General features: G+C 40.9%; 1 protein-coding gene across 1 annotated transcript; it reads left to right on the forward strand.

The window, feature by feature from the left end:
• Positions 1 to 38: 38 nt before the first annotated feature.
• Positions 39 to 23,097, forward strand: ADAT2 (adenosine deaminase tRNA specific 2). Its single transcript, XM_032339339.1, has 6 exons — positions 39 to 239; positions 10,026 to 10,130; positions 13,312 to 13,462; positions 14,662 to 14,768; positions 20,086 to 20,158; positions 20,274 to 23,097. Exons 1-6 carry the CDS (start codon positions 141 to 143, stop codon positions 20,315 to 20,317), a joined length of 579 nt encoding a protein of 192 aa, XP_032195230.1. The 5' UTR covers positions 39 to 140; the 3' UTR covers positions 20,318 to 23,097.
• The last annotated feature ends 1,615 nt before the right edge of the window (positions 23,098 to 24,712 follow it).

Consider the following 24,712-nt stretch of genomic DNA (forward strand, 5'->3'; position numbering starts at 1 on the left):
CAGGTCCGTCCAGAATTCGCTCCCGAGTGCGTCGCCGTTCGACTTCCCTGGAAACCGTGGCCCGCCGTCGCCGCGTTCCGTTACCCGCGCTCCTCCGCGGCCCCAGCCTCTGGCGCCGAGCACCGCGGCCCGGGCGCGGCATGGAGGCGAAAGCGGCAGCCACGCCGGCTCCTGGCGGCGGCGTGGGCTCGGTGACCGCGGAGGAGACCGAAAAGTGGATGGAGGATGCGATGCAGATGGTGAGGGCTGCAGGAGGTGGACGCCGTGGGTGGGACGTTTCATTAGCCCCCTTCGTGACCCGAGCCTTTGAGCAGACGCCCGGGGTGTGCCTTCTCGCCACCGGAGTCTCGATGGCGGTCACGTTTTCTGGGGTGGACAGCTGGCTTTACTGCCCTGAAATGGTCTTTAGTCTCACAGTGCTGTAGGGGAAGGAAGAGAGGAAATAGAGAAATCGTTTCTTTTGTCCCTGGCACGTCTGAGCCCCACATCCTCATTCAGCTGCTGCTGGCCCGGAAAGTGCTGAGTCCCCTTCTTTCCCGCAGACACACTCGCAAATCCGGAGAGTCCCATTCTTCTGTGCTTAGGACCTCTTGAACCTGTCCAGGAGGGGAAAGGACGCTGATAGATCAGGATAAACACAAATCCCTGCACAGCCAGATCCCACCAGTCATTCGTCTGTCTTCCTGCCCTCTGGCCCTTTCACTTCCGTCCTTCGTTCCCTCCAGGACGGCTGGCTCATTAGGGCTCTGATCTGATGGGTGTCCAGTCCGACCTTCCCCGTACTTCTGTGTGCCAGGGAGCTCCTTCATGGGGAGAAGACTGTGTTTGGCAGACGTATGTAAAATGTCCTAACGGTTCACATTTTTCTAAAGCTGCTGTAAAGGAAATCTTATTTCATACATGGTTCTGATTGTATTTTCCTAGTGGCCTCTGGTCTCCAGTAGTTAATTGATTGCATAATTATGTATTCATTCACTCCACAGATGTTTATGGAGTACACCATGCTTGGCATTGGGAATTCAGCACTGAGACTGATTTTGGTATATTCCTCTCTGCTCTCTGTTCAGACTGTTTCCCCGGCATTCATTCGCTGTTACAGCCAAATGTTTTTCTCTAAGCCCGGATGCATGACAGCGTCTATCCATTTGTTTCAGCTACTTACACAATGTCCCTTTAAACGTGTTTCTCATACTTTTTGGAAAACGACCCAGAGTTAAAAAAAAAAAAAGACCATTTTATATTGCAACCCAGTGAATAACACACGTAGCTATCACCGAAACAAAAGTTTCACAGAACAGTACTTAACCTTCCTGGTATTTTTTGGATGGGGGAGGGGTGTGCTTGTATTTCGGACAAATATTCCACATCCGTGAGCCTCTTCAGTCACAAGTTTTTTTGGAACGATGCTGTTGGCCTTGGCCAGTCGGAGGATGGAGTCATCTGACACACCCATCCTGGTAGTGGCCCCTCATAGAGCGTAGCGTAAACTGGTACTTGAATCTGCCTGTTGTCTGGTCACTCAGCCACGTTCGTCTGAGTGGACGCGTGAGCCGTGGTGTGGATGGTGCGGTTGCTGGCAGAGCATTTCCGCGGCAGGTCCAGCCAGGTCCACGAATTGGCCAGCATCGCTCTGCAGGTCCAGAGCGCGCCTGCCGCCACCGCCACCGCCACCACCGCCACCACCACTGCCCCAGCGCAGAACGCTCTTTCGTCCATTTTTGAAAAATATGCTGGTCCTGACCTACTAACTTGATTTTATGACCCATTTTTGGAGCTCACTTCATAATTTATTTCCTCCGATAAACTTACAAGATATGTAGCATTCCAAAACTTTAATTACTGTTCACATATACATTTAAAAATGAATTTGTAACTTGTCATATGGATTTGTTAGTCCTGAACCTCTTTTATGTTACTAAATCCTCTACATTGGGGACGAGTTTGCACGTGATATCAAAATCTCACTCTCCCTTCTCCAAATCATTTCAATAATGCGTATGCTGGGCAGCTTCTTCCTAAATAGTGAAGATGATAATATATACACAAAAAGGCTAAAATTCCCTAGAGTAAGCTGCATTCGTATCCTTCCATGGGTGAGAGAGTTCCAGAGGGCAGATGATGCCTGAATGCTGAGAAGTCAGAATTTATGGGCTCTTCTATTCATTTTCATTTGCTTCAGGAGCTCTCTCCTTAAAGTATTTATTTGTGGAGGCTGCTTAGATGAAATTTTCAGAGATGCTACCATGGAGAACTTAATAGTGTTTGGAGAACTTAATAGTGTTTTTGAAAACATAACTTTATCAGTCATTGGGCTTTCCTGCTCATGTAGCAGAGCTGGGATTTTTTTATTTTTTCCATCCTTTCACATTTTGGGTCTTTATTTTCCTTTAAGTGTCTTTTGGTCATAATATATTGGAATATTTCCTCCATCTATCGCTGCACTGTTCTCTAGACTTCTGGACTAAATACTTAATTCCTTTTACGACTTTTTGCTGTGACCTTGCACAAGTCATCTCCTACCCCCTTCCCTTCCTACCCTATAATATGAGATGGTTGTACTCCACATAGTTACTCAGATTTCTCTGGCTTTGACATTTTTGTCTCTTAATTGGATTATATATTTTTTAAGATTTTATTTATTTATTTGACAGAGAGAGAGGCACTGTGAGCAGGAGAGGGAGAAGCAGGATAACCACTGAGCAGAGAGCCCTATGTGGGGCTGAATCCCAGGACTCCCAGGATCATGACCTGAGTGGAAGGCAGATGCTTAACCAACTGAGTCACCCAGGAACCCTTCTTAATTGGATTATAAAAACCTAGGGGATGTGATTACCTAGTTTACCTATACCTACATAAGGTCAAGAAGGACCTTAACTTAGCTCTTGTATTTTGGTTTTGACCTATACATGTTCTTCTAGGTCTTAAAGAAGGGGAAAAGTGCTTGTCATAAATCTTGTGCTTTGTTTAGTCTCTCCCTCCCCACTACAGAAACTTCAAATCTTGAACTACTTCAGAGATTGTTGAAGTAATTCAAGGTTTACTGTGTACTTCTGAGAAGAGTTTAAGATTCAACAAGAAGCATAGCCAGTGCCAAATGTGCTCACCTCTGAGGAATTTGACAGGGAAATATGCAGGGTACATGTAGGAGCATCTTCATAGCATTTGTGCAGAGTAGACATATGTAAATGGCCAATATGGATAAGTAGAATGTCTGGCTCTGATAGGACCAGCCAAGTCATATAATTTCTGGGTCTTACTGTTTAAAATAAAGGGATTGTGCTAGAAAATTTCTATCCTAGTCTATGATTTTAATCTACAGACATAAGCCTGAATTATAAAAGAAAGGAAAACAGTTTTTGAGGAAGCTTAAAATCCATTTTTTAAAATGTCTAAAGTAAGTGAGTCTGAGCAAAAAGCCATATAACCCTAATAGTTCAACAGGTATAACATTTTTTGGAAGGCAACCTGACATGATATGATTAACAGCCTCAAAAAAAAATGTTCATATCATTTGACATAGTAAGATAAATATGTGGCAGTTAGCTTAAGGAAATAGTTTAGAAAGATAAAAGTAATCATTGTCATTTCAGTGTTTCTTGTAACAGGGAAAACTAGGAAGCACTTCAAACTTCCGATGAAGGCAAATGGTTAAATTATGGTATATTACTGTGTTGAATAACGTGCTTTTATCAAAACGGTTATGGCTATTAGGTACAAACATGACATTAACTATCACAGTTACATATGATATTCAACATTAAGCAAGCAGAATACAAATTATTTTATACTATACATATATATTTAGAGGTTAGGCATATGTTCAAACCCTAGAATGGCTACTGATAGCCAGCTAACCTTGACAGGTTCTTAACCTTTCAGCCACAAGGCCTCTTCTGTAAAATGGGTGTATAGTATCTATGTTGCAGGGTTGTATAGGTTAAAAGAGATAATGTTTGTAAAGTCCCTGACACATTATGCTCAATAAATAAAAGCTGTTTTTTTTTCTGTATCAAATAAACAAAGACTAGAGGAGAACACACACACAAATAATTAGTTAACATGGTAAAGATATTGGTCTTTTTTTTTTTAAGATATGGGTAATTTTAAAGAAATTTTTCACTATGCTTTTTTAGTAAAAATCTAATAAAAAAGATAGCATAAGAAGAATAAAAACAGAAAGGAGCCCGTGGTAAGTAAATAGATGTTAGTGGAATAGAGATGGGTTCTTTATACCATCAAAGGCAGAAAACAGAAGAGAAAGATGGATGGGTTTTAATTACATAAATATTAAAAACTTCTGCATGTTAAAAGGACAAGGTACAAAGTAACAATGCAAATTCACAAAGAAATGATCAGATTTGACCGAAAGTTGGTGGGAAAGTTGGAAAGTATAAGAGGAGATGGATTGAAAACTATGTAAATTATTTAATTAGTTTAATTCTATTTTGAACTTGACAGCAAAACAAATATGTATTTTATTGAACAGCATTTCACCTAAACCCATTTCCGTGGGGTTTTAGGGTTGTTCTCACCACCTTCTCTCTAACCCACCATTCCCAGCTGCTCAACCACTCCCCCTCAGCATGGTGGGCTGGGCTAGTCCTCTTTCATAACCTGATTTGCCCCACCGCTCATGTTTCCTCTCTCATTTGGACATCAGCTGAAGGCTTTTCACACACACACAAAAAAAACGAGTTACTCTAAGCAAATAAGAAGATAGTGGAAGAGAGGAAGGGACGTGGAATAAAGGAGCTACATTTGCTGGAAGGAAAAAGAAAGTCGCAAAGAAAGTATGAAAGGCACACGTCCAGTCACCTGGGGGCCTGGGTGGAGCAGGAGGCTGCCAGGCTTTTTTCCAGGTGACCTAAGTCAGGACTTGGAAAGACAGTGGGCCCCACAGGTTCTCCCTGTCCTATGCCACTCCTTCCCCACTGGGCTTTGAATTCCCTTCTATGTGCTTGAGGTAGCTACACAGCCACACATAGAATTACCTTTTCAGGAGATAGTTTTACAGAAAATCTGTGTCATGTGGCCCCCTCATTTGTTTCTTGCAGTTTTTTAGCCTTCAGCTTTCTAGGTCTCACTCTCCTTTTGTCCCTTGAACTAGGCCTCTTTTGAACCCCAAAAGTGACAAAGTAGCTGGTCAGTGGTGACTGGAGTAGGAATTTGAGGCCGAGTGGCCAGGAACCCGAACCTTGTAGGTGTTCCGTAAATATTTGTTGAAGAAATGAATACCTGAAACAGATTGCCTGGATTTTGGCCTCGGCCTCTCACAGGAGCAAATCCCCTAACACCCCCATGTCTCCATTTACTCATTTGTAAGCTGGGGAAGCTCACTGAATCGATCTCATAGGGTTGTAAGTGAAATGCATTAATAATGATAAAATGCTTAAAATAGTCCTGGGTTAAAGTAAATTTTTCTTTTCTTTTCTTTCTTTCTTTTTTTTTTTTTAAAGATCTTATTTATTTATTTGACAGACAGAGATCACAAGTAGGCAGAAAGGCAGGCAGAGAGAGAGAGAGGAGGAAACAGGATTCCCGCTGAGCAGAGAGCCTGATGGACCCTGGGATCATGACCTCAGCTGAAGGCAGGCAGAGGTTTTAACCCACTGAGCCACCCAGGCACCCCATCAAAGTAAATTTTTCTATAGTTGTAAGCTCTTATAATTTACAAACTCAGAATCAGAACAATTGTTATGTAGACATAATAGTCTAGGGTAATAGGTAGAAGCTAGAAATTTAACCTGTAGATAGGTCACTCTTCAAGCCACTGGTTTTCATTTTCACCCTTCCACCAAAATTGCATCTGTGTCACCCACCCTTTATTCTTGGTCTGTGTCCATCCCCTGTCCCCGCCACTCCCCGCCACCATCTTCCCTAACAGCAGACACTTCTGATTTTCTTTTATTTTCTCCCTCCCTCCCTCCTTTCCTCTTTCTTTCTTTCTTTCTTTCTTTCTTTCTTTCTTTCTTTCTTTCTTTCTTCTTTCTTTCTTTCTTTCTTTCTTTCTTTCTTTCTTTCTTCTTTCTATTCCTTCCTTCCTTTCTCTTCCTTTCTCTCTCTCTCTCTCTCTCTTTCTTTCTCTTGAAATATTTTATTTATTTATTTTAGAGAAATCGCACAAGCAAGGGAGGGGCAGTGGGAGAGGGAGAAGCGGACTCTCTCCTGACCAGAGCCACCCAGTCGCTCTGACACCCTTGATTTTCTTGCTACCTTCCTAGGCATTTCTTCTTAACCTCCATTGCAAGGTATTTCTCGTTTACTCTACTTGTACTATTATTTTTTAAATGTTTCCTTTTGAAATAATTATAGATTCACGGAAGTTGCAAAAAAAAAAAAAAAGTATATAGGGAAAGCTCCTGTACCCTTCACCCAGCTTTCCTCTGTGGTAACATCTTAGGTACCTGCCGTGCAGTGATCAAACCAGAAGGACATTGCTGCAACCCGTAGAGATTATTCAGATAGAACCGGCTTTGTATGCACACGTGTGTGGAGTTCTGTGCAATTTTGTCATGGTTGGTTTTGTTGACCCTCCACCGGAACTGCTCGGTTACAAGGCTTCTTCGTGCTATCCTTCATAGCCGCTATTCTCTCAAACCTTTAAACCCCGGCAGGCACTAATCCATTCTTAGTAGCTGTAATTTTGCATTCGGGAATGTTATATATGTGAATATAGAATCTTCTGGGCGGGGGGTGGTTCTTTTCATTCAGCATGATTTCCTTGATGCCCATCCAAATGTTGAGTGAATCAGTAGTCTGTTTCTTTTGTTGCTGTGTAGTATTTTATGGGATGGACGTACCATAGTTCAACTATTCATCCTCTGAAGGACATTTGGATCATTTCCAGTTTTTGCCTATTATGAATAATATACCTACAAACATTTGTGTCTGTATATGAATTTAGGTACTGTATGACCACAAGCTTTCGGTTCCTTGGGATAATGCCTGAAAGTGCAGTTGCTGGGTCATATGTTCACTGCATGTGTTGCTTTTTAAGAAGCTACCAAACTGGTTTCCAGAATGACTGTACCATTTTACAGTCCTTCTAGCAGTGTATAAGTAAGTGACCCCATTTTTCTTCAGCCTCACCAGCATTTGGTGTTTTTACTTTTTATTTTAGCCACTGATGGTGTGTAGTGGTAACTCATTGTGGTTATAATTTGCATTTCCCTAATAGCTAATACTATGAATATCCTTACATGTACTTATTTGCCATCTGTATGCCCTCTTTGGTGAAGTGTCTTTTAATGTCCTTTGTCCATCTTCTAGTTGGATTGTTTTTGGATGTTTTTGTTGTTGAACTTTGAGAGTTCTTTGTATAGTCTTGATAGTAGACCTTTGTGGGATATACAGTTTGCAAATATTTTCTTTCAGTTTTAGCTTGTCCTTTCTTTTTTGTAACAGTGTATTAGTTTCCTGTGGCTTCTGTAACAAATCACTACAAACTAGGGGGCTTAAAATGACACAAGATTATTCTCTTACAGCTCTGGGTGCCAAGTTTTTGAAATTCATTTCATTGGGCCAAACCCAGTGTGCCAGCAAAGCTCTGTGCCCTCTGAAGGTTCTAGAGGTGGTTATGTTTCCTCAACTTTTCCAGCTTCTGGAGCAACATTCTTTACTTGACTCATGGCTTCTTTACTTGACTCATGGCTCCTTCCTCTATTTTCAAAGCCAACGGTGTAATGTCTTCAAATCTCTTTCTCTGCCTCTCTTATTAGGAGACTTGTGATAGCATTTAGAGCCACCCAAATAAGTCAGGATAATTTTCCTATCTCAAGATATTCAATAAATATTTGTGGGATGAGTAAATGATTTCTCCTTTGTGTGTGCGTGGGGTTCTGTGTACTCCCAATCTAATTTTAAATAACATTTTCCGTGTGCTGATTGCCTTAACTGTGTGGGTACTCAGCATCACCATCCTCCCTAGCTGTCAGTCCTCCTCCTGGCTTTTCTTTCTCTAGTAGCCAATGGTGCATTTGTGTATTTATTTATTATTTGTATATATTCACCAAACCTTGGAACTCTTCAGACTTTCGAATTTTGCATAACCTGGCATGCTTTAGCCATTGTTATGGAACTGAACAGAGCTAGCCTGTGGGTGGTTCATGACCCAGTTCAGAAGAATGCAGTCTTACTGCTTCAGCTACTGTCTCCCTACATCTCCTAGGCCCTAGCTCTGCCCTGCCAGTCTGGAGGAGGAAGGAGAGATACAGTTTGCTATCCCTGTGCTGTGTGCCTCTCCTTTCACCTTTATTGGCCCAAGGACAAGTTAAGTGTCAGTTAAGAGCCTGGTAAAAGTGGCTAAGTAACCCGTGTTAGCATGGTGATAGAAAATTATTGCTACTCTAAATAAAGTATAGCTGGGAATTGGGGCTAGTGCAAGAGGTAGTCTTAAGCAATGTCTTCAACCTTACACTGTATATGCCTTAGGCTGTATGTGAATACCAACACTTCATTGGTAATCTGATCTTCCAAAGTGTCTTCAGGTCTGTCAAAATAAGAAATGCTGTGCCTTTCTAAAAACAGCTATACTTCGATTTTCTTGACTACGGTGAGTTGGAAATGATTACACACTAGTTCCAGGGTTGTATTCTTCCTTGTTCGCTCTCAGCAACAGGATCAAGGAGTATGAGATATAACCTGCTTGCTTTTGCCCTCTGCCCAAAGAAGTACTCTTTAACTATTTTGGGACTCGACTGCTGTGGTTCAGTCAGCAACAAAGCCAGGAGAAAAATGGACAGCCTCTGATGGAGGAGACTTTGCATATATAACCAGTGGTTTGCCCTTTCTAGGATGCAGGTGGTGGACATATCCTTAGGCATACTTTTCTAATGGATATTTTTCAGTCAAGATGTTCTTTACAGGCAATGAAATACACGGGTCTTAGATAAGTTGTCCATTCAGTTTTGACTGATGCAAACATCTGTGTAACCCACCCCCTTTACAAGATAGAGTTTTGACCACCCTGGAAAAGTTCCTTGTGTCCCTTTCCAATCAGTCTATAGATGCCTTTCCAGGAAGAAATTGCTATCATTGTGTTTAGTTTTGTCTGTTCTAGTACTAAACCTGAAGGGAGCCATACAGTGTGTATGCTTTTGTGTTTGACTTCTTGCACTCAGCGTGTCTGACATTCACCCGTGTTGTTGTGCGTATCTCTAGCTTGTTCCTTTCCATCGCTCAGTAGCAATCCATCGTGCCACTGTGCCGCAGTTTGTTTCCCGTTCTCTTGTTGGCGCACACCTGTGCCATTCATAGATTTGGGCTATTATGAATCAAGCTATTATGAACGTTCTTTTACAAGATTTTTTTTTTTTTGTGGACATGTATTCCCTTCTCTTAAATATATACTTAGGATTAGAATTTGTTCATAGGCTACATGTATATTTACTTTTTAGAAAAATTTCCCAAGCATTTTCCAAAGTGGTTGTGCCATTTTAGCATAGAGCGCTCCAAAGCTTTTCTTGTGTCAAAGCAGAAATAGCACAGAGAGATGTCCAGGCTGGTTACCTTCATGCTGTTGGAACTTGAGAGGGTACCTTCTATAATACTTAGTGAAACAAAAAAATGAAGCAAGTAGAATTTCAACAAGGAGAGGGCTTCAGTAAAATATTTATACATTCTTTTATATATATAAAAGTTTTAGACATTTCTCTTATATATTCTTTTATATTTACATATAAAAGTATTTATATATTCTTTTCCTTTGCAAATATGTATGTGATCTCCGAAAAGCTGCACAGGCCCTGCCACCGTGGGAAGAGGCAATAGCAGCAGCCTTTTGCTCACTTCTGCTTCCAGTGAGAAGAAAAAGAACCAGAGGCTTGGAACCAGTGAGGGGGGTTTGTTCCCGAGTCTCCCTTAATACAGATAGAACAGAACAGAGGCACTAAATACTGAACTGTACGGAGAGAAGGGAAAGCTCAGCTGTATTTCTTTGTTCTGGTGTTTATACATGTGTGCTTTGCTGCGGGTAGTCTTTTCAAGTATTGAACATTACGTCTTAAATTTTCCACTTTGTCTTTTAGGCCAAGGAAGCCCTAGAAAATATTGAAGTTCCTGTTGGCTGCCTTATGGTCTACAACAATGAAGTTGTGGGGAAGGGACGAAACGAAGTTAATCAAACCAAAAATGTATGTCGATTGAATAGTTTAATTGCAAGCATACAACAGTAAGGGTAGGAGTGCACTGCATTTCATCACAGTTGGCAAGAAGGTGGGTCTGTGTCAAGACCTGTAGGTATGAATGGAAGGGTAGTTTCCCTTAACTTTTCTTTTTTTGAATGCCTTCCTCTCTGATTATAAAAGTGATCCATGTTCATTTTTTAAAATTTGGAAAATATAAAACGTCTAATGAAACAATACAATCTTTAGGGCTAATTTTCTATTTCATGGAGTTTTATTTTAGCATTGAGTGAAACTCAAGAAGGAATTTTATTACTTTGGAGTGTTAGTACTGAAGAAATGAATCTAATCTCCATCTTAAGCAAATCTAATATAGAAAAATTCCACTTTACAAAACTCATCAGTTTAATTCATATCACATTATGTAGTACCTTTAAATAATGTTTTCCTCCCAGTAAATCAAAAAATCACCTTTAGTTTATACCTTTAGAGGTATTAAAGTATTGTGTAGAGGAAACTGTTCGTTTACTAGATAATTCAATGGAATAAAGTCTCTACCACCTGCTGTCTCTGTACCTACATGTGGTATACACTTTATTATTTTTTAAAATTTTTATTAATTTTTTAGACAGAGAGGGGACACATGCATGAGTGTGGTGGGGAGAGGGAGAGAGAGAATCTTAAGCAGGCTCCATACCCAGTGCTTGATCTTATGACCCTGAGATCATGACCTGAGCTGAAAACAAGAGATGGACGCTTAACCCAGGCACACTGATATTACACATTAATAGTTTGTGTGCCTTTATGTTATTGTGGTTAGGTTGAGAAGTTCGTGAATTAAGGCAACGCTTCTTGGTATCACAACAGTGTGTCACAGTATGTATAAATGAATTCCAGTTTTAGGATTATCAGAAATACTAGGTGGACTCACAGCTTATAACCATAACACTGCTCACACAGACTTTGATCTTATCGTTCAGTTGTGGGAACCACAGAACAGGCTGGGCTGGTACCGGTGCTATGGGGTATTTAATGTTTATCCATCACATCTATCAAAAAGAAAACACATGCAAAGTAGGACCTGGATTCACAGAGCAATTATTATTTGGATATCAAAACATTTGTGAGGTAAGTAATAAACATGATGCAGCAATTAGTAAATACACAGATACTTGTCGGGGAGTAGAATTCTGTATTTTAAGTAATTGCCCTCTCTCCCTATTTTGTGTATTTTGTGCTTTGGGATAATATCTTTAATATCAGAACTTTGAATGCCCTGATGTCCATCTAATCCCCCTATGACCTGGCTTTCTTCTGTATCTTGAAATTAACCTGCATTTATTTTGGTTTCTGTACCTGATAGAAGATTGCCCTATAAAATACTATACAAAGACCTTTGACCCCAAATGAGGAAACCTGAGTCCTGCTTTTGGCTCTGATACTACCATCACCTCTCCCACTGTGTGTTTTTGACATGTCCTAAATTAGCTTCTGGTTCTTCAGCACCAAAAGAAGGGTGGAGGGGCGCCAGGGTGGCTTAGTTGGTTAAGTAGCCAACTCTTGATTTCGGCTCAGGTCATGATCTCAGGGTCCTGGGGATCAAGCCCCAAGGTGGGCTCCATGCTCAGCAGGGAGCCCACTTCCTCTCCATTTGCCCCTCCCCCTCCTCTCTCTCTGTCTTTCTCTCTGATAAATAAATAAATCTTAAAAAAAAAAAAAAAAAAGCCCAAGGGTGCCTGGTTGGCTCAGTGGGTTAAAGCCTCTGCCTTCGGCTCAGGTCATGATCTCAGGGTCCTGGGATTGAGCCCCACATTGGGCTCTCTGCTCAGCAGAGAGAGCCTGCTTCCCCTGTCTCTCTGCCTGCCTCTCTGCCTACTTGTGATCTCTGTCTGTCAAATAAATAAATAAAATCTTTAAAAAACCCTCAAAAAACAAGCGAACAAAAAACCCAACACTTTCTTTACTTGTTTCCAGGACATTACATCACTCTGAATTTTCTAAAAAAGTGAGGTTGGTTGCAGGGATTCAGTTAAACAGTTACTTATTGAGTATTCTGGGCAGATTTGACTCAGTAATTCTGAGGCTGATTGTTAAAAAGCCCCTGAATTGGGGAAACTTTTTTTTTAAGCGCCCCAGTTACTTCTGCTATGCAGGCGGCTTTGGGAATCTGTTCTCTAAAGTCCCTTCCAGCTCTGAGATCGTAACTCAGGACCAGCCTTGCTTCCACCTGCCTGTAGCTTCTATGGCACCTTGGGCCACGGTGCCAGCATCTCTCACACCCTACTCCACGCCACAGGTTCATGAGCACTTCCTGTTTGCCCCAACCAGATCTGTACTTGCTGAGGACAGACTTTGTAGCCTCATGCAGTATTTAGCACTATGGTTGTACATCGTTAACAATCAGTGTAAGCTTATTGATAAATGTGATTATTCTGAATATCATTAATAATTCTTGCATGTCAGAGCACGTGGACTGCAAGGAGCATATGCTTCTTGTAATTCAGTGTTTTATGAGGTATAGATGCCAGTGAACCCTGTTTTACATACGGGGGAACCAAGGCTTCGAGAAGTTGTGTAACCTGCCCAAGGCCACGTAGTAAGCGATGTCACAGTCAGGATTCAGACTCAACTATGGTTATTTCCACACACTGTGTGATTTCTCCTATAATCTGTGCCACTCAGGAGGTATCTGAGACTGATACCAAATCTGCTTTTCTCTAGAGTCTGCCAGAGTGAAAAATCTCATTCCAAAGAAAATATAAGTGATGACATCCCACTTACTACCTACACATTTGCCTAGAGTCAAGTGAGGGACGGCCTTGGAAATGTCTGGAATGGCCCACATGCTTGTGAAGACTTCAGGCTTCCCCTCAAATATTCACAAGCTCTAGATTCCTTTTTTCCTCCCTGAGACTAATATTCTCTATTGCATTTTAATTGAAAGCATTTAGTTAAGTGGTACTTAACTAAAAATGCAGCATAATTCTCATGCTATCTGCTATTTGGTGTCTTTTGTTGGTGAGGTTATGGGACTTGAACTGGGAAACACATTGCCAAGCACTAAGAGCATCCCCAAATGTTTATTCATTAAAACATTGGCAGAAACATTAGGCCCATTTTTTTGGTATTGGTTTTCATATGTTTGCACAATACAGTTACATGTTGATGTAATAATCCTCTCTCTCTCCAGGCTACCCGACATGCAGAAATGGTGGCCATTGACCAGGCCCTAGACTGGTGTCATCGAAGTGGCAAGAGTCCTTCTGAAGTATTTGAACACACCGTGCTGTATGTCACCGTGGAGCCCTGTATTATGTGCGCGGCTGCTCTCCGCCTGATGAGTATCCTTTGACTTTGTGAGTTAATGTTGTGTGCCCTTCCTGTAACCTTGAAAATGGCCAGACACATAACCTGCTTTTCTCATATGCAAAAACAGATTTATGAAGCAAGTTGAAATAGATTGTACCCCTTGGCCAGAAATTTTTAGGAAGGATTTTTAAATCATAAGGTTTCTTCATTTTATATCAATATATGTAAAACTATTAACCAAATAAAACTAGAGGAAGAAAAACTCAGAGCTAACAAACTTACATAAGGATAAGTCACAAATTAAAGTAGATTATAAAACTGCAGAGAAAATGTCTGAAGAATATGTACCTTTGAATAATAGATTATAGGCGATTTAAAATTTTTCTTTCTCTGTTTATATGTTTTTGTTTGTGTTTTGTTTATATATTTTTGCCAAGAATACCTGTTAAATTGTGTGAAAAATTTTAAGTCAAAAGTAAACATAAGGTAAAAAAAAGTCACTGATGATATTATAATTGTAAATAAATGGGAAATTGAGAAAGTTACAGCTCTTTGGAATGTGTCTTTCATAGGGTAAGTGACACAAATACCGAGTGTTAGCAAGTTTGTCTCTAAGATCTTTAAAAAATTACTTGCTTGTTCAAAACCTCAATTTCATACTTGTACATTTTTATGTACTTGTTTTTCTATGTATATGTGAAAAATTTTTATCACTTTAAAAATAACAGAGGGTTTTGAGTATTACATGTATAGTCTCTACTTTGTGAAGAAGGAGGTTCTGGTAAACTTAGAGCTTTCTCCCCATCCTGCCTCACAGAGTGGCTCAACTTTGGTCTGTTTTATATTGGGGCATGGGTTATATTTTATTTGGCAAAAGGTTAGGGGACAATCCTATTTTTAAAAGGTAAAAATCCCCAGATTAAACTCCTGCTTCCTTTCTGGCTCCAATTCTCTAATGACTCAAGGAAAGTGAATTAGGAAAGACAAGAGAGAACACCAAACAATAAACATTCAGCAACTATGTATCTGGTTTTCTTTATTTGCAATTGTGAGATGTTAATCTCTAAATCCTTAAAACTTCTTTTGTGTAATGGTATTGTATGATTTTTAAAATTAAGCCTAAATTTAACTGATTTTAAAAGTAGCCTGAGCTTGTCTGTCCAGGGTGACCTGGTTTTGTCACTCTATGCTTGAGCTGCATACTCTTTTCAGGACCTTAATTCTTTTTCATAAATCCCGCTGGTCGTGTATGGCTGTCAGAATGAACGGTTTGGTGGTTGTGGCTCTGTCCTAAATATTGCCTCTGCTGATTTACCAAATACCGGGAGACCATTTCAGGTAATGTTTCCCATTTATGCTTTCTCTTGCTAATGACTTTGAGCTTTTCACGGGCTTGGGAATAGTTCATGTGTGGTCAGTACACCAGAAAGCCATGCTGGGACTAGACAGACTCTAGGACTTCTCGTCAAGTTCATTTGTGCCTTAGTAGAAGACAGGTAATCATTTCCAGGTGAGTGCTTGCCTCTCTTAAATAGCAGAATCTCTCCAGAAGGAGAGTCCATGGCCTTCTCAGGTATCTCCTGACAGTGTTCACCAGCGCCTTCAGGTATGTTTTGGAGACGCTGTCACTGTTGACATTTTCCCTCGGTGAGTGTCCCCAGCTCCCTGCTGCCCCGCACTTGTGTGAAGCTGGGCCTCTGTCAGTGACAGCAGATACTATTTACGATGCACACACAATATTTTTGCTCAAAGTCCTTTTGCTTTATCACTGTGTACTTTTTTTTTACATTTTTAAAAAAGATTTTACTTATGAGAGAGACAGTGAGAGAGAGAGTGTGGGCGGGGGAGGAGCAGAGGGAGAGAGACAAGCAGACTCTGCACTGAGCCTAGAGCTCGACATGGGGCTCAATCTCAAGACCCTAAGATCATGAACTGAGCCAAAACCGAGGGCCACATACTTAACCAACTGGGCCACCGAGGCATCCCCATCGCTATGTACTATTTTTGTGTCTAGCAATGAATATTTGTATTTTCATTATGTTCCCCCCTGTCTTTTTAATATGGACATTTTCCCCAGACCCAAGTATCCACATTGCTTTAATCTTCTCTTTCTCTCTGTATCTCTTTTTTTTTTTTTTTAAAAGATTTTATTTATTTATTTGACAGAGAGAGACAATGAGAGAGGGAACACAAGCAAGGGGAGTGTGAGAGGGAGAATCAGGCTCTCCGCTGAGCAGGGAGCCCAATGTGCGGCTCTATCCCAGGACCTTGGGATCATGCCCTGAGCCAAAGGCAGATGCTTAACCCACTGAGCCACCCAGGCACCCCTGCTTTCATCTTCTCTTAAAAATTTTATTTTCCCTTTAATCTTGCCACCTGTCCCAAAGTTTTTATGTTTAAGGCTATGTGCATTAAGAATTCGTAGTTCAGAGTTTGGCTTACAGACACATAGCATTTTTTGCAAACTGGTTTGATTATTTTTTCCAAGGTTAATCCAGAAATATAATGTTTTAAAAAGAAAAGGATTTAATAAATGCTGGACATGGTGGGTGGTTAACTTCAAAGCCCTCAGATATTCTTAGGAGAATACTGAGTACCTATGAAGGGCTAAATTTGGCTGAACCCCACTGAGAATAAGTTTTGGAAAACATTCTATTTTGAGTCTTCCCAGCTGAACATTAGCTTTCCTAACAACTTCTGTACATTTTAGAATAGATGAAATTTAACATCACATCAGAAAATAAATTGTAATAAAATGATGGCGAGTAAACAATATAATCAGCTTGACCATTTAAAAAAATCTGTGATTTTATTTTTCCAGTCACTTATATCAGTAGCTTGAATTTTGATTACCTAACTCTTTGCAAGTGAATTGCTGCTGACTTTGTACTTCATTTATGAGAAAGAGGTAAAGAATTTCTGAAAGTTTCTGGGCAGAACAAGGATGTGCCTTTGGATATTAGACATGGGTAAAAAATTTCTCTCCAACACCTCAGTGACATTGGTGCATAAATAGTCCTCCCCTACGCATCTCTGCACAGGGCTGATCTGGCTGAACTGAAGAATAAGTTTGTTTGTAGTGTGTGTACCTGGCCAAATTGGCTCCAGGGAAATGAATGACCATGATTTGAAGCCATATCTCTAGGTTTGATGCCAAATTATGGTGGTTTTTTTTTTTTTAAGTGTCTGAGATTCTTTTTTTTAAATTAAGATTTTATTTATTTATTTGACACACACACACAGAGCTCACAAGTAGGAAGAGAGGCAGGCAGAGAGAGGAAAGCGGGCTCCCTGTTGAGCAGAGGGCCCAATGTGGGGCTCTATCCCAGGACCCTAAGACCATGACCTGAGCCAAAGGCAGAGGCTTAAACCACTGAGCCACCCAGGTGCCCCAGTGTCTGAGATTCTAAAGAAAACATACCTTAGGTCTCTGGATCCTGTGTTTTCTTCCTTTATTGGACTGGTTTGGGTAGGAGGGTTTGTGGGAGGTGGGATACTGTTTCTGTACTGCAGAGTCGTAGAGTCATTTAATGCTTCTAAGCAGCATTAAGCTCATAGAGGAGACCTATAGAATTATTCTTTTCCAAGAAAATGGTGATTACCTTATAATACAGACCTGGTCCATTTTTTAAACGCTTATTTTAATAAGAATGTGTGTTTTTATTAAAGCCACAAATTTGTACATATAATGAATAATTGAAAATACTGTCTTGGTATCACAGAGTGATGCAGTTTCCTTCTCCATCTAAAACTCAGGGGGTCTCATCCCAGACTGCATATTACAGAGCTTTTAGGTGTGGCTGTGGGAGGTCCCCACCCCAGACCAATTGGATAAGAAGGTGAGAGGGTAGAAGAGAATATAGTAATTTTTTTTCTTATTTATTTATTTATTTATTATTTATTTAGTTTTATTTATTTTTCACAAACTCTGTGTCCAGGGCTAACTTTCACTAGATCGCAGGGAGGGAGCTGCTCTGCTATGTGGGAAACCCTTCACCCAGAGGCAGGTTTTCCATGAATATTCATTGATGATGGGCGAGGGGACAGGCCCCTATATGTGTTCTCCCTGTTTCTCAGGAGAGGGGCTCACCACACCGGACCCTTTCCGAATGGGACTGTGGCGGTGGGCGGGTGGGGTCGCCCAGGCAGCCTTGGGCTGGGATGGCGGGGGGGACCAGCTATCGGGGACCAACCAAGGCTCCATGTCACTATCTTATCTTCCACCTGGGGGGGATTTTGACAGAAAGGCATTCAGCCATAATCCTACTGAGTTCCCAGGTGATTCCACTAAGCAGCCAAGGTGGAGGAACACTGGTCTAACTTCATAGGAGAGGAGAGTGCTTTGTGCTAGTTGGTGTTCATGAGAACATGAGGAGAGGTGGCGCTCTGAGCAGCATGAACGCTTAATGTGGTGTGAGGAGAAGGGGACTGACCCACCATGGTTAGCATGATCTGAGAAGGTTGTGAGGACTAGAAGCCAAGGGAGGAGGGAGCTCTAAAAGGAAGCAAGAGTGGTCAGTAGTCTCCACAGCTGCAGAGAATTGAGGAGGTTGGAAAGGGAACCAGTGTTTTGGTCAGTAGGGGCCGGTGGGATATTTGGAAGCAAAGCCAGTGAGGATGAGGTTGAGGAGGAAGTGAGAATCACACGAGCAACAGTGAGGAGTCTGGAATGTTCTCAGGGACCAGCAGGGTAGCAGCTTGCCTGAGGGGTAGGGTGGAAGGAGGGTTATTGGGATCCCCCGCCCAAGCTTTACTGAGCTATAATTGACATATAACGCTGTGTACGTTTAAAGTATACAGTGTGAGGATTTGATAGATGTATAGATTATGAAATATTTACCGCAATAAAGCTAGTTAACACACATCCACCTCACATAATTACCCTTTTGTTGTTGTTATGGTGAGGACATTTAAACTCTACTCTCTTAACATAACAGTTTTCAAGAACACAATATAGTATTGTTAACTAGAGTCGCCCTGCTATACCTTAGATCCTCAGAATTTACCTTAGAACTGAAAGTTTGTATCCTGGGATCAGCTGTCTCTTCATTCCCTCCAACCCCCACCCCTCCACTCCTGGAAGCTACCATTCTACTCTCTGCTTCTATAAAGAAAATGTTTTATAGCTATATATATCATTATATATATGCAATAGAGTATTCAGCTGTAAAAAAGAAGGAAATTCTGCCATTTGAGACAATGTGGATGGACCTTGAGGGTACTATGCCAAGTGAAGTAAGTCAGAGAAAGACAAATACGGTATCATCTCACTTACATATGCAGTCTAAAAACATCGAACTCTGAAAGATTATTTCTTTTAACAGGGAAGGTTTATGTGGGCCATAGAGGCTCAGGTAAGAGCTGACTGAAGGCACAAGAGAACGGGAGGTTCGTTCTGACCAACAGACCACACCGGCCAGGCCCTTGTGTTGGCGCTCATTACCAGCCTCCCCTCCTGTGGCTGCTTCCAGATGTGCCTCCCCGGAATCTCTGTCCATTTAATCATTTCATGCACCTTAGAAGGATGCCATGTATCAAGTCCAAATTCCTGTGACACAGCTTTAAAGCCCTGCATATTTTGACCTCATTTTATCTAATTCTTTATCTACAGGCCCCCACCCCCCATTAGTTGGTTTCCTCACACAGCCCAAGCATATTCTTACTCTTTCCCTGAAATGGTCTGCTCAATGTCTTAAAATATTCGTTTTTCTCTTAATTTTTAATTTTTATTCATTCTAGAGAGCACATGTGCATTTGCATGCGAGTTGGGTGATCTGGCAGAAGGGGGGAGAGAGAGAGAGAGAGAGAGAGAGGTTGAGAACCTTAAGCATGCTCAGTGCCGCGGGGGGAGCCCGTCTCGAGGCTCGATCTCATGATCCTGAGATCATGACCTGTGCCTAATCGAGAGTCGGACGCTTAACTGACTGAGACACTAGACACCTCAAATATTTGCTATCTTTAAGACAAGTTCAGATTTCATCTTCTTATAATATTTCATGTAATTTCACTTCTGACCATTATCATAGTTTCTTATTCTTTCACGTATCCATCTCCGGTCTAGTTAGATACCCAAGACGGATCAAACTGAACACTTTAAAAAAGCTTATTTATCTGAGAGAGAGGGAGCACAGGGAGGGAGGGGCAGAGGAAGAAAGAATCTTAAGCCAGCTCTGCACTAAACACAGAGCACCTCCCGGGGCCCAACCTCACCACCCCAAGATGGGCCACTGGTAAACAGGAGTAGAGAAAAATAGCTCATGCTTAACAAACACTGAAGATGTGCGAGGTATGTAACAGGTGTTATTTTTGTAATCTTATTTAATCTTCATGAAATCCCTCTGAGGTAAGTGCTATAATTACCTACCTTTTACACACGAGAAAGCTGAGGCACAGAGAGTTTAACTGTCATATGGAAGATCACATAGCTAATAATTTAGTACATGGTTGAGAAAGAATAGTTGATTAGAGTGATGTTTGAGTCCATACATCTGTTCTTTTGGTAATGTTCTTACTTACCCACATTGCTGCTATCCCCAAAGTACATTAATGTTATCTGAAATAAGTTTATGTAATTATGTATACTTTGCTGTGTTTGTGGGATATAGGCCACATTTTCATTTGCCAAAAATCATTCTCAGTTTTTTCATTTCATCAGTGCATTCCCGGATATCGGGCTGAGGAAGCGGTGGAAATGTTAAAGACCTTCTACAAACAGGAAAATCCAAATGGTGAGTTTTCCCCTGTTGTACATAACGCAACCTCACTGAAGACAAATCAGTGTGAAGAGACTCGACCAGGGCCCACCTCTTCATTTTCTCTTTTCCTTTTCTATTCTTTTCACAGCACCCAAGTCAAAAGTCCGGAAAAAGGAATGTCAGAAACCTTGACTTGCTCTACTGGAAGGCTGATGCCCCTTGATGACATTCTTGGACTGAAAGCTGTTGACATCGTTGAATCATGTTTACATATGTCCTTAACTCCTGGGAAAATCATCTCTCCCCATTTGCTCTGTTGATGGAACCAATCAGCACTTTTAAAAAGTCTCCCAGTTGTGAACAATGATTAGCTTTTCTGTAAGCTTAAAGAACATTTTAAGAAGGGGGGGAAAAAAAAACAAAGATTGAGGTTTTAGAAATTAGTAAGCAGTGCATAACCTTCTTGCCAAAAATCACTGTGCCCAGGCCAGGAAAGTCCCGAGTTTCAGTGTATGTGCCTCCAGACCCAGTTGGCTGGCATGTATCTGGACTGGAGTGCACCACGCGGGGGACACCTGCTTTATGCCTGGCTTTTCAGAATCGGATGCTTCATTGTTTGTGGTCACTCTGTTCTCCCAGGGGTTGAGGGCCGTGACTTCCTTGGAATCTGTAGAAGAGTTATGTACATCTAGACTATGAATGTTTGCTCCTCAGAACAGGTTTTTTGTTGTTGTTTTTTTGCTTTTATAAAGCAGAAAAAATGCATATTTTTAAGACAAGTACTTGAGCGTCATTTTTAACTCATAGCATATTGCTATCAGAAAACCATCCTTATGCCTTCTTTAAAAATGAAGATGAATATTTTCTTAAAAATAAAAGGTAAAAGCAGAAATGAGACAGTTCCTTCTTTACTATCAAGCAGCTGTCCTATGCCAGGCTCTATTCATTAATTGAATCCTCAAACAAAACACGGAGCTGCTGTTGTAGCAGGGGAGAGAGGAGACGCCACCTAGATTATATAGTATTTTAGAAGGTGTTAAGAATTAGGACAACAAGGGAAAAGCAGGGTAAAGGGGATAGACATAGCATTTGGGGTTGGGAGGCTGGTTGTGCAAGTAAATAGAATGGTTCGTTTAATCTGAAATCAAATTATTTCTTTTTATAAAAGTCCATATTTAGAATTAAAAGCTAAAATGCAAAAATGTGCACAGAACCCTGGAAAGGGTCTCTGCAGCAGGAAGTCCCCGATACTCAGCCTTCTGACTGCAGCAAGCAAGGGGCCCACGCGGGTGAGCGAGCAAGCTTGCAGAGCCGCCCTGGGTTTCGCTGTGTCTGCCCAGAAGGGGGCCTCACTGTTCCACCAGAAGCCCAGCTCCGGGCCCCTGTTGCATTTCTCCGGTGGATTCATTTCCTTGATGCAAAGCATCTGTATTTGTTGGTTCTGCCATTTGAGCGATGTCTGACTTGTTTGTTTTGAATTACATTACAGGCTGGAATGTAATTGTGGTAAAAGTATTTTTATATTGCTGAGAGTAGCAGCTAATCACAGTTACATGCTTCAGAGGATTTATAATTGCTTGGTTTTGTACGTGTGTGTTTTTAACTGCATTTGAGAAATTTTATGGGGAAGAATATGCATAATTTTAAATCTATAGTAATGTTACATGTAACTTCTTCTCAATTTCACCTACTTTAAAAAATTATCTCTTCATTAAATTTTAGTGCTTTGACTAGTTTATTCCTTTCTGCACTTGGTCATAATTCATTTCTGGCTCCTTATGCTTTTCTGCAAGCTGACATTAGTGTACTTACTGTCTTCAAATCATCGCTTTTTCAGGGATTATTCATAGACAGAAAACCTAGGACCTTTCCTCCAGTGCCAGTAAGGACCAGTAAGTTTGTCCAGTGCATCTATGGCAAGTAGGTTCTTGGTAAACATTTGTTAAGTAACATTATTGATTGAAGTTTGGAGAAAATAACAAGGGGGATATCTAGGATATAGCCAAAGCCCAAGATAGTATATGGGAATTTTAGCTTAAAAATTGTCAATGTTGAAAGTGTGAAGAAAGTAATAAAATGAAACCAGAAAGGATCGAAAGAAAAGACTTACTGATATATTCTGCCTCTGCTTTGTTTTGGGCAATGGGTGCTTCCTAATTTCTAAGCATGGCCGAAAATTTTAATTTTGGTTACGACCTTTTTGATTCTCTCTCCAGTGATTGATTGACTTATAGAAAAGTCTCTCCTATATTTTTAGTCTTAGGCAGAGTTTCCTCTTCTGCTTTTGGGGAAAAAAATCAGGTCAGACAGCATATGGCAGATTGCCGGTCAGCGCCTCTAGTGCTGAGATGGGAGCATTGTGAGGGCATAGACGTCAGTCAAGTCTATGGGATTCTGAAGGCAGTTTCAAAGCTGTGGTGAGTTGTGGATATATGATGAGGTAATCCTGCTCCCTGAGCTCCACATTCTCTAGCTACTTAGACATGGTTTAAAATCTTAGGAAGCTCCAGTTCAGATAGAATCCAACTGATTGACATGGATAGTGCCTGTCTAAGAGACTTGCTGAGAGACTTGTTTTGTGCATGGGATGAATCTGGAAGTTGTGGGATGTGAAAGGGTTTTAGAATCACAGCCCTGTTTGGAGGGGTTTGTAGGAAATGATTGCATCTAAGTTGCTAGAGTATCCAGTGTTTGCTGGTCTTTGCAGTGGACTCTGCTGAGAATGGGTGGTGTGTAATGCTTTGGCAGGCTTAGATCACTGATAAAAGATTATGTTAAAATAACTTTGCATTTTCTTGTTACATGGTATAAGCATCTCTTCCTGTGTTGTATTTGGAATATTAGAGAGGCAAAATAGATAGCCAAGAATGCCAATGTAGAAAAGAACTCTTAATTTTTCTTTTATTTTTTAAAAAAAGATTTTATTTATTTATTTGAGAAAGAGAGAGAGAGAGAGAGAGAGCACAGGCAGGGGGAGGGGCAGAGGGAGAAGCAGACTTTTCACTGAGCAGGGAGCCCGATGCAGGGCTCAATCCCAGGACCCTGGGATCATGACCTGAGCTGAAATCATGAGTCCCACGCTTAACCGTCTGAGCATCCAGGCACCTAACTTTTCTCTTTTTTCAGTAATGGTGTGTTCTTGTGATTAGATTCAGGTTATACATTTTAGGAGATGTTATGTTCTCAGAATATCACATCTGAAGGCACCCAAAGGGCATCAGTTCCTAACTGGTGATGTTAATTTTGGTCACCCAGTTAATTTTGATCGCCTTACTTCTATACGATATAATTATTGTTCCCCCCCGCCCCTTTGCAATGAATAAGCAATCTGGGGAGAAAAACTTAAAATTTTAAAGGAAAATGTATTTGACATTAGTGGAAAGGAGGAGGAAAAATCAAAGATACGAATTTCAGAGCAACTGTTAGGTTATTCTTCCTCTTTTATTATGTCTGCTGACATTTACAAATTCTTTTTGTAATAAGAATATTTCAAATAGGGCTGTCTTCATAAAAATGAAAAGGAAGTCTCAAATAAGTTCTTCTTCTCCTCAGCAAAACTAATACTTACATCAATTTAAGTACATCTGATGAGAGAGTTTTGGAAACATAGGTCTGAGATGTTTCTGGTATCACAGATGGCCCACAGTGATCCAGTAGGATGTATAATCTAGGTAGGTAGTCATTGGCCATAAAAGCGGAGTTCTCTTGGGTTTCCATAGAGACATCTAGACTTAAAATGTTTTAAACACTGCTGCTTTTAAAATGAGTGTCAGTAAAAATAGCAAAAACCAAGGCTCTTTAAAAAAAATCGTTAAAAATTTTTAAAGTAGTGAAGTTCCTGGTTAAAAATCCACATTGAAGCCAAAGCTTGTCCTTCCTAGTCATTCTTCATCAACTGGCCTTGAATAGCCTTGGGGAGAAGAGGCATCAAGAACTGGTTTCTCTGCCTTTTGGCAAAGGAATGAGACTACACTGACTTCATCTATGAAGACAACTGCCAACTATTTTCTTACTCCGTAAATTGTTAATTGTGTGTGGTGAAGAAAAGGGTGATGGGTGACGTTAGTTTTATGGGTAAGCCTGGCATAAGTTCTGGTGAAAGTTTGACATCTTTAGGATCTTATGTTTTTTCAAGTTGAGCTAATAAAAAAGAGGCTCATGGGATTATTTCACACCCAGTTTTTAAGTGAATATTGAGCTAAACACCATGTGTCTGTGACTATTAGGGAGACTTGTTGTGTCGTGTGGTTGAAGAAGCATGAATCTTGTGAGTCTAGAACAGAAGTCAGCAAAATATGGCCCGTGGGCCAGACCCAGCCTGCTGCCTCTTTTGGTACCGCTAACAAGTTAAAGATGGTTTTATATTTTGAAATGGTTGAAAAAAAAAAAAAATCAGAAGACTTGAGTGACCTGTGAACATTGTATGGAATTCAAATTTCATTGTCCGCAGATTGCTTTATTAAAGGGTAGCGCGCCCATTTTCGTGTGGTCTGAAGTTGCCCCTTCGCTACTACAGTGGGTGAAGTAGGGGTGACAGGCCAGTGCCTCTCAAAGCCCGAAATATTTCGTGTCCAGCTCTTTAGGACA

Source organism: Mustela erminea, chromosome 4 (assembly GCF_009829155.1).
Source record: "Mustela erminea isolate mMusErm1 chromosome 4, mMusErm1.Pri, whole genome shotgun sequence".
Lineage (NCBI taxonomy): Eukaryota > Metazoa > Chordata > Mammalia > Carnivora > Mustelidae > Mustela > Mustela erminea.

Excerpts from the sequence above, each read along its gene's own strand:
- ADAT2 (XM_032339339.1), top strand. The coding sequence starts at position 141 with ATGGAGGCGAAAGCGGCAGCCACGCCGGCTCCTGGCGGCGGCGTGGGC. Across the intron at positions 240-10,025 it reads TGGAGGATGCGATGCAGATG|GCCAAGGAAGCCCTAGAAAA; the intron begins GTGAGGGCTGCA and ends TTTGTCTTTTAG. Across the intron at positions 14,769-20,085 it reads ATACCGGGAGACCATTTCAG|TGCATTCCCGGATATCGGGC; the intron begins GTAATGTTTCCC and ends TCATTTCATCAG.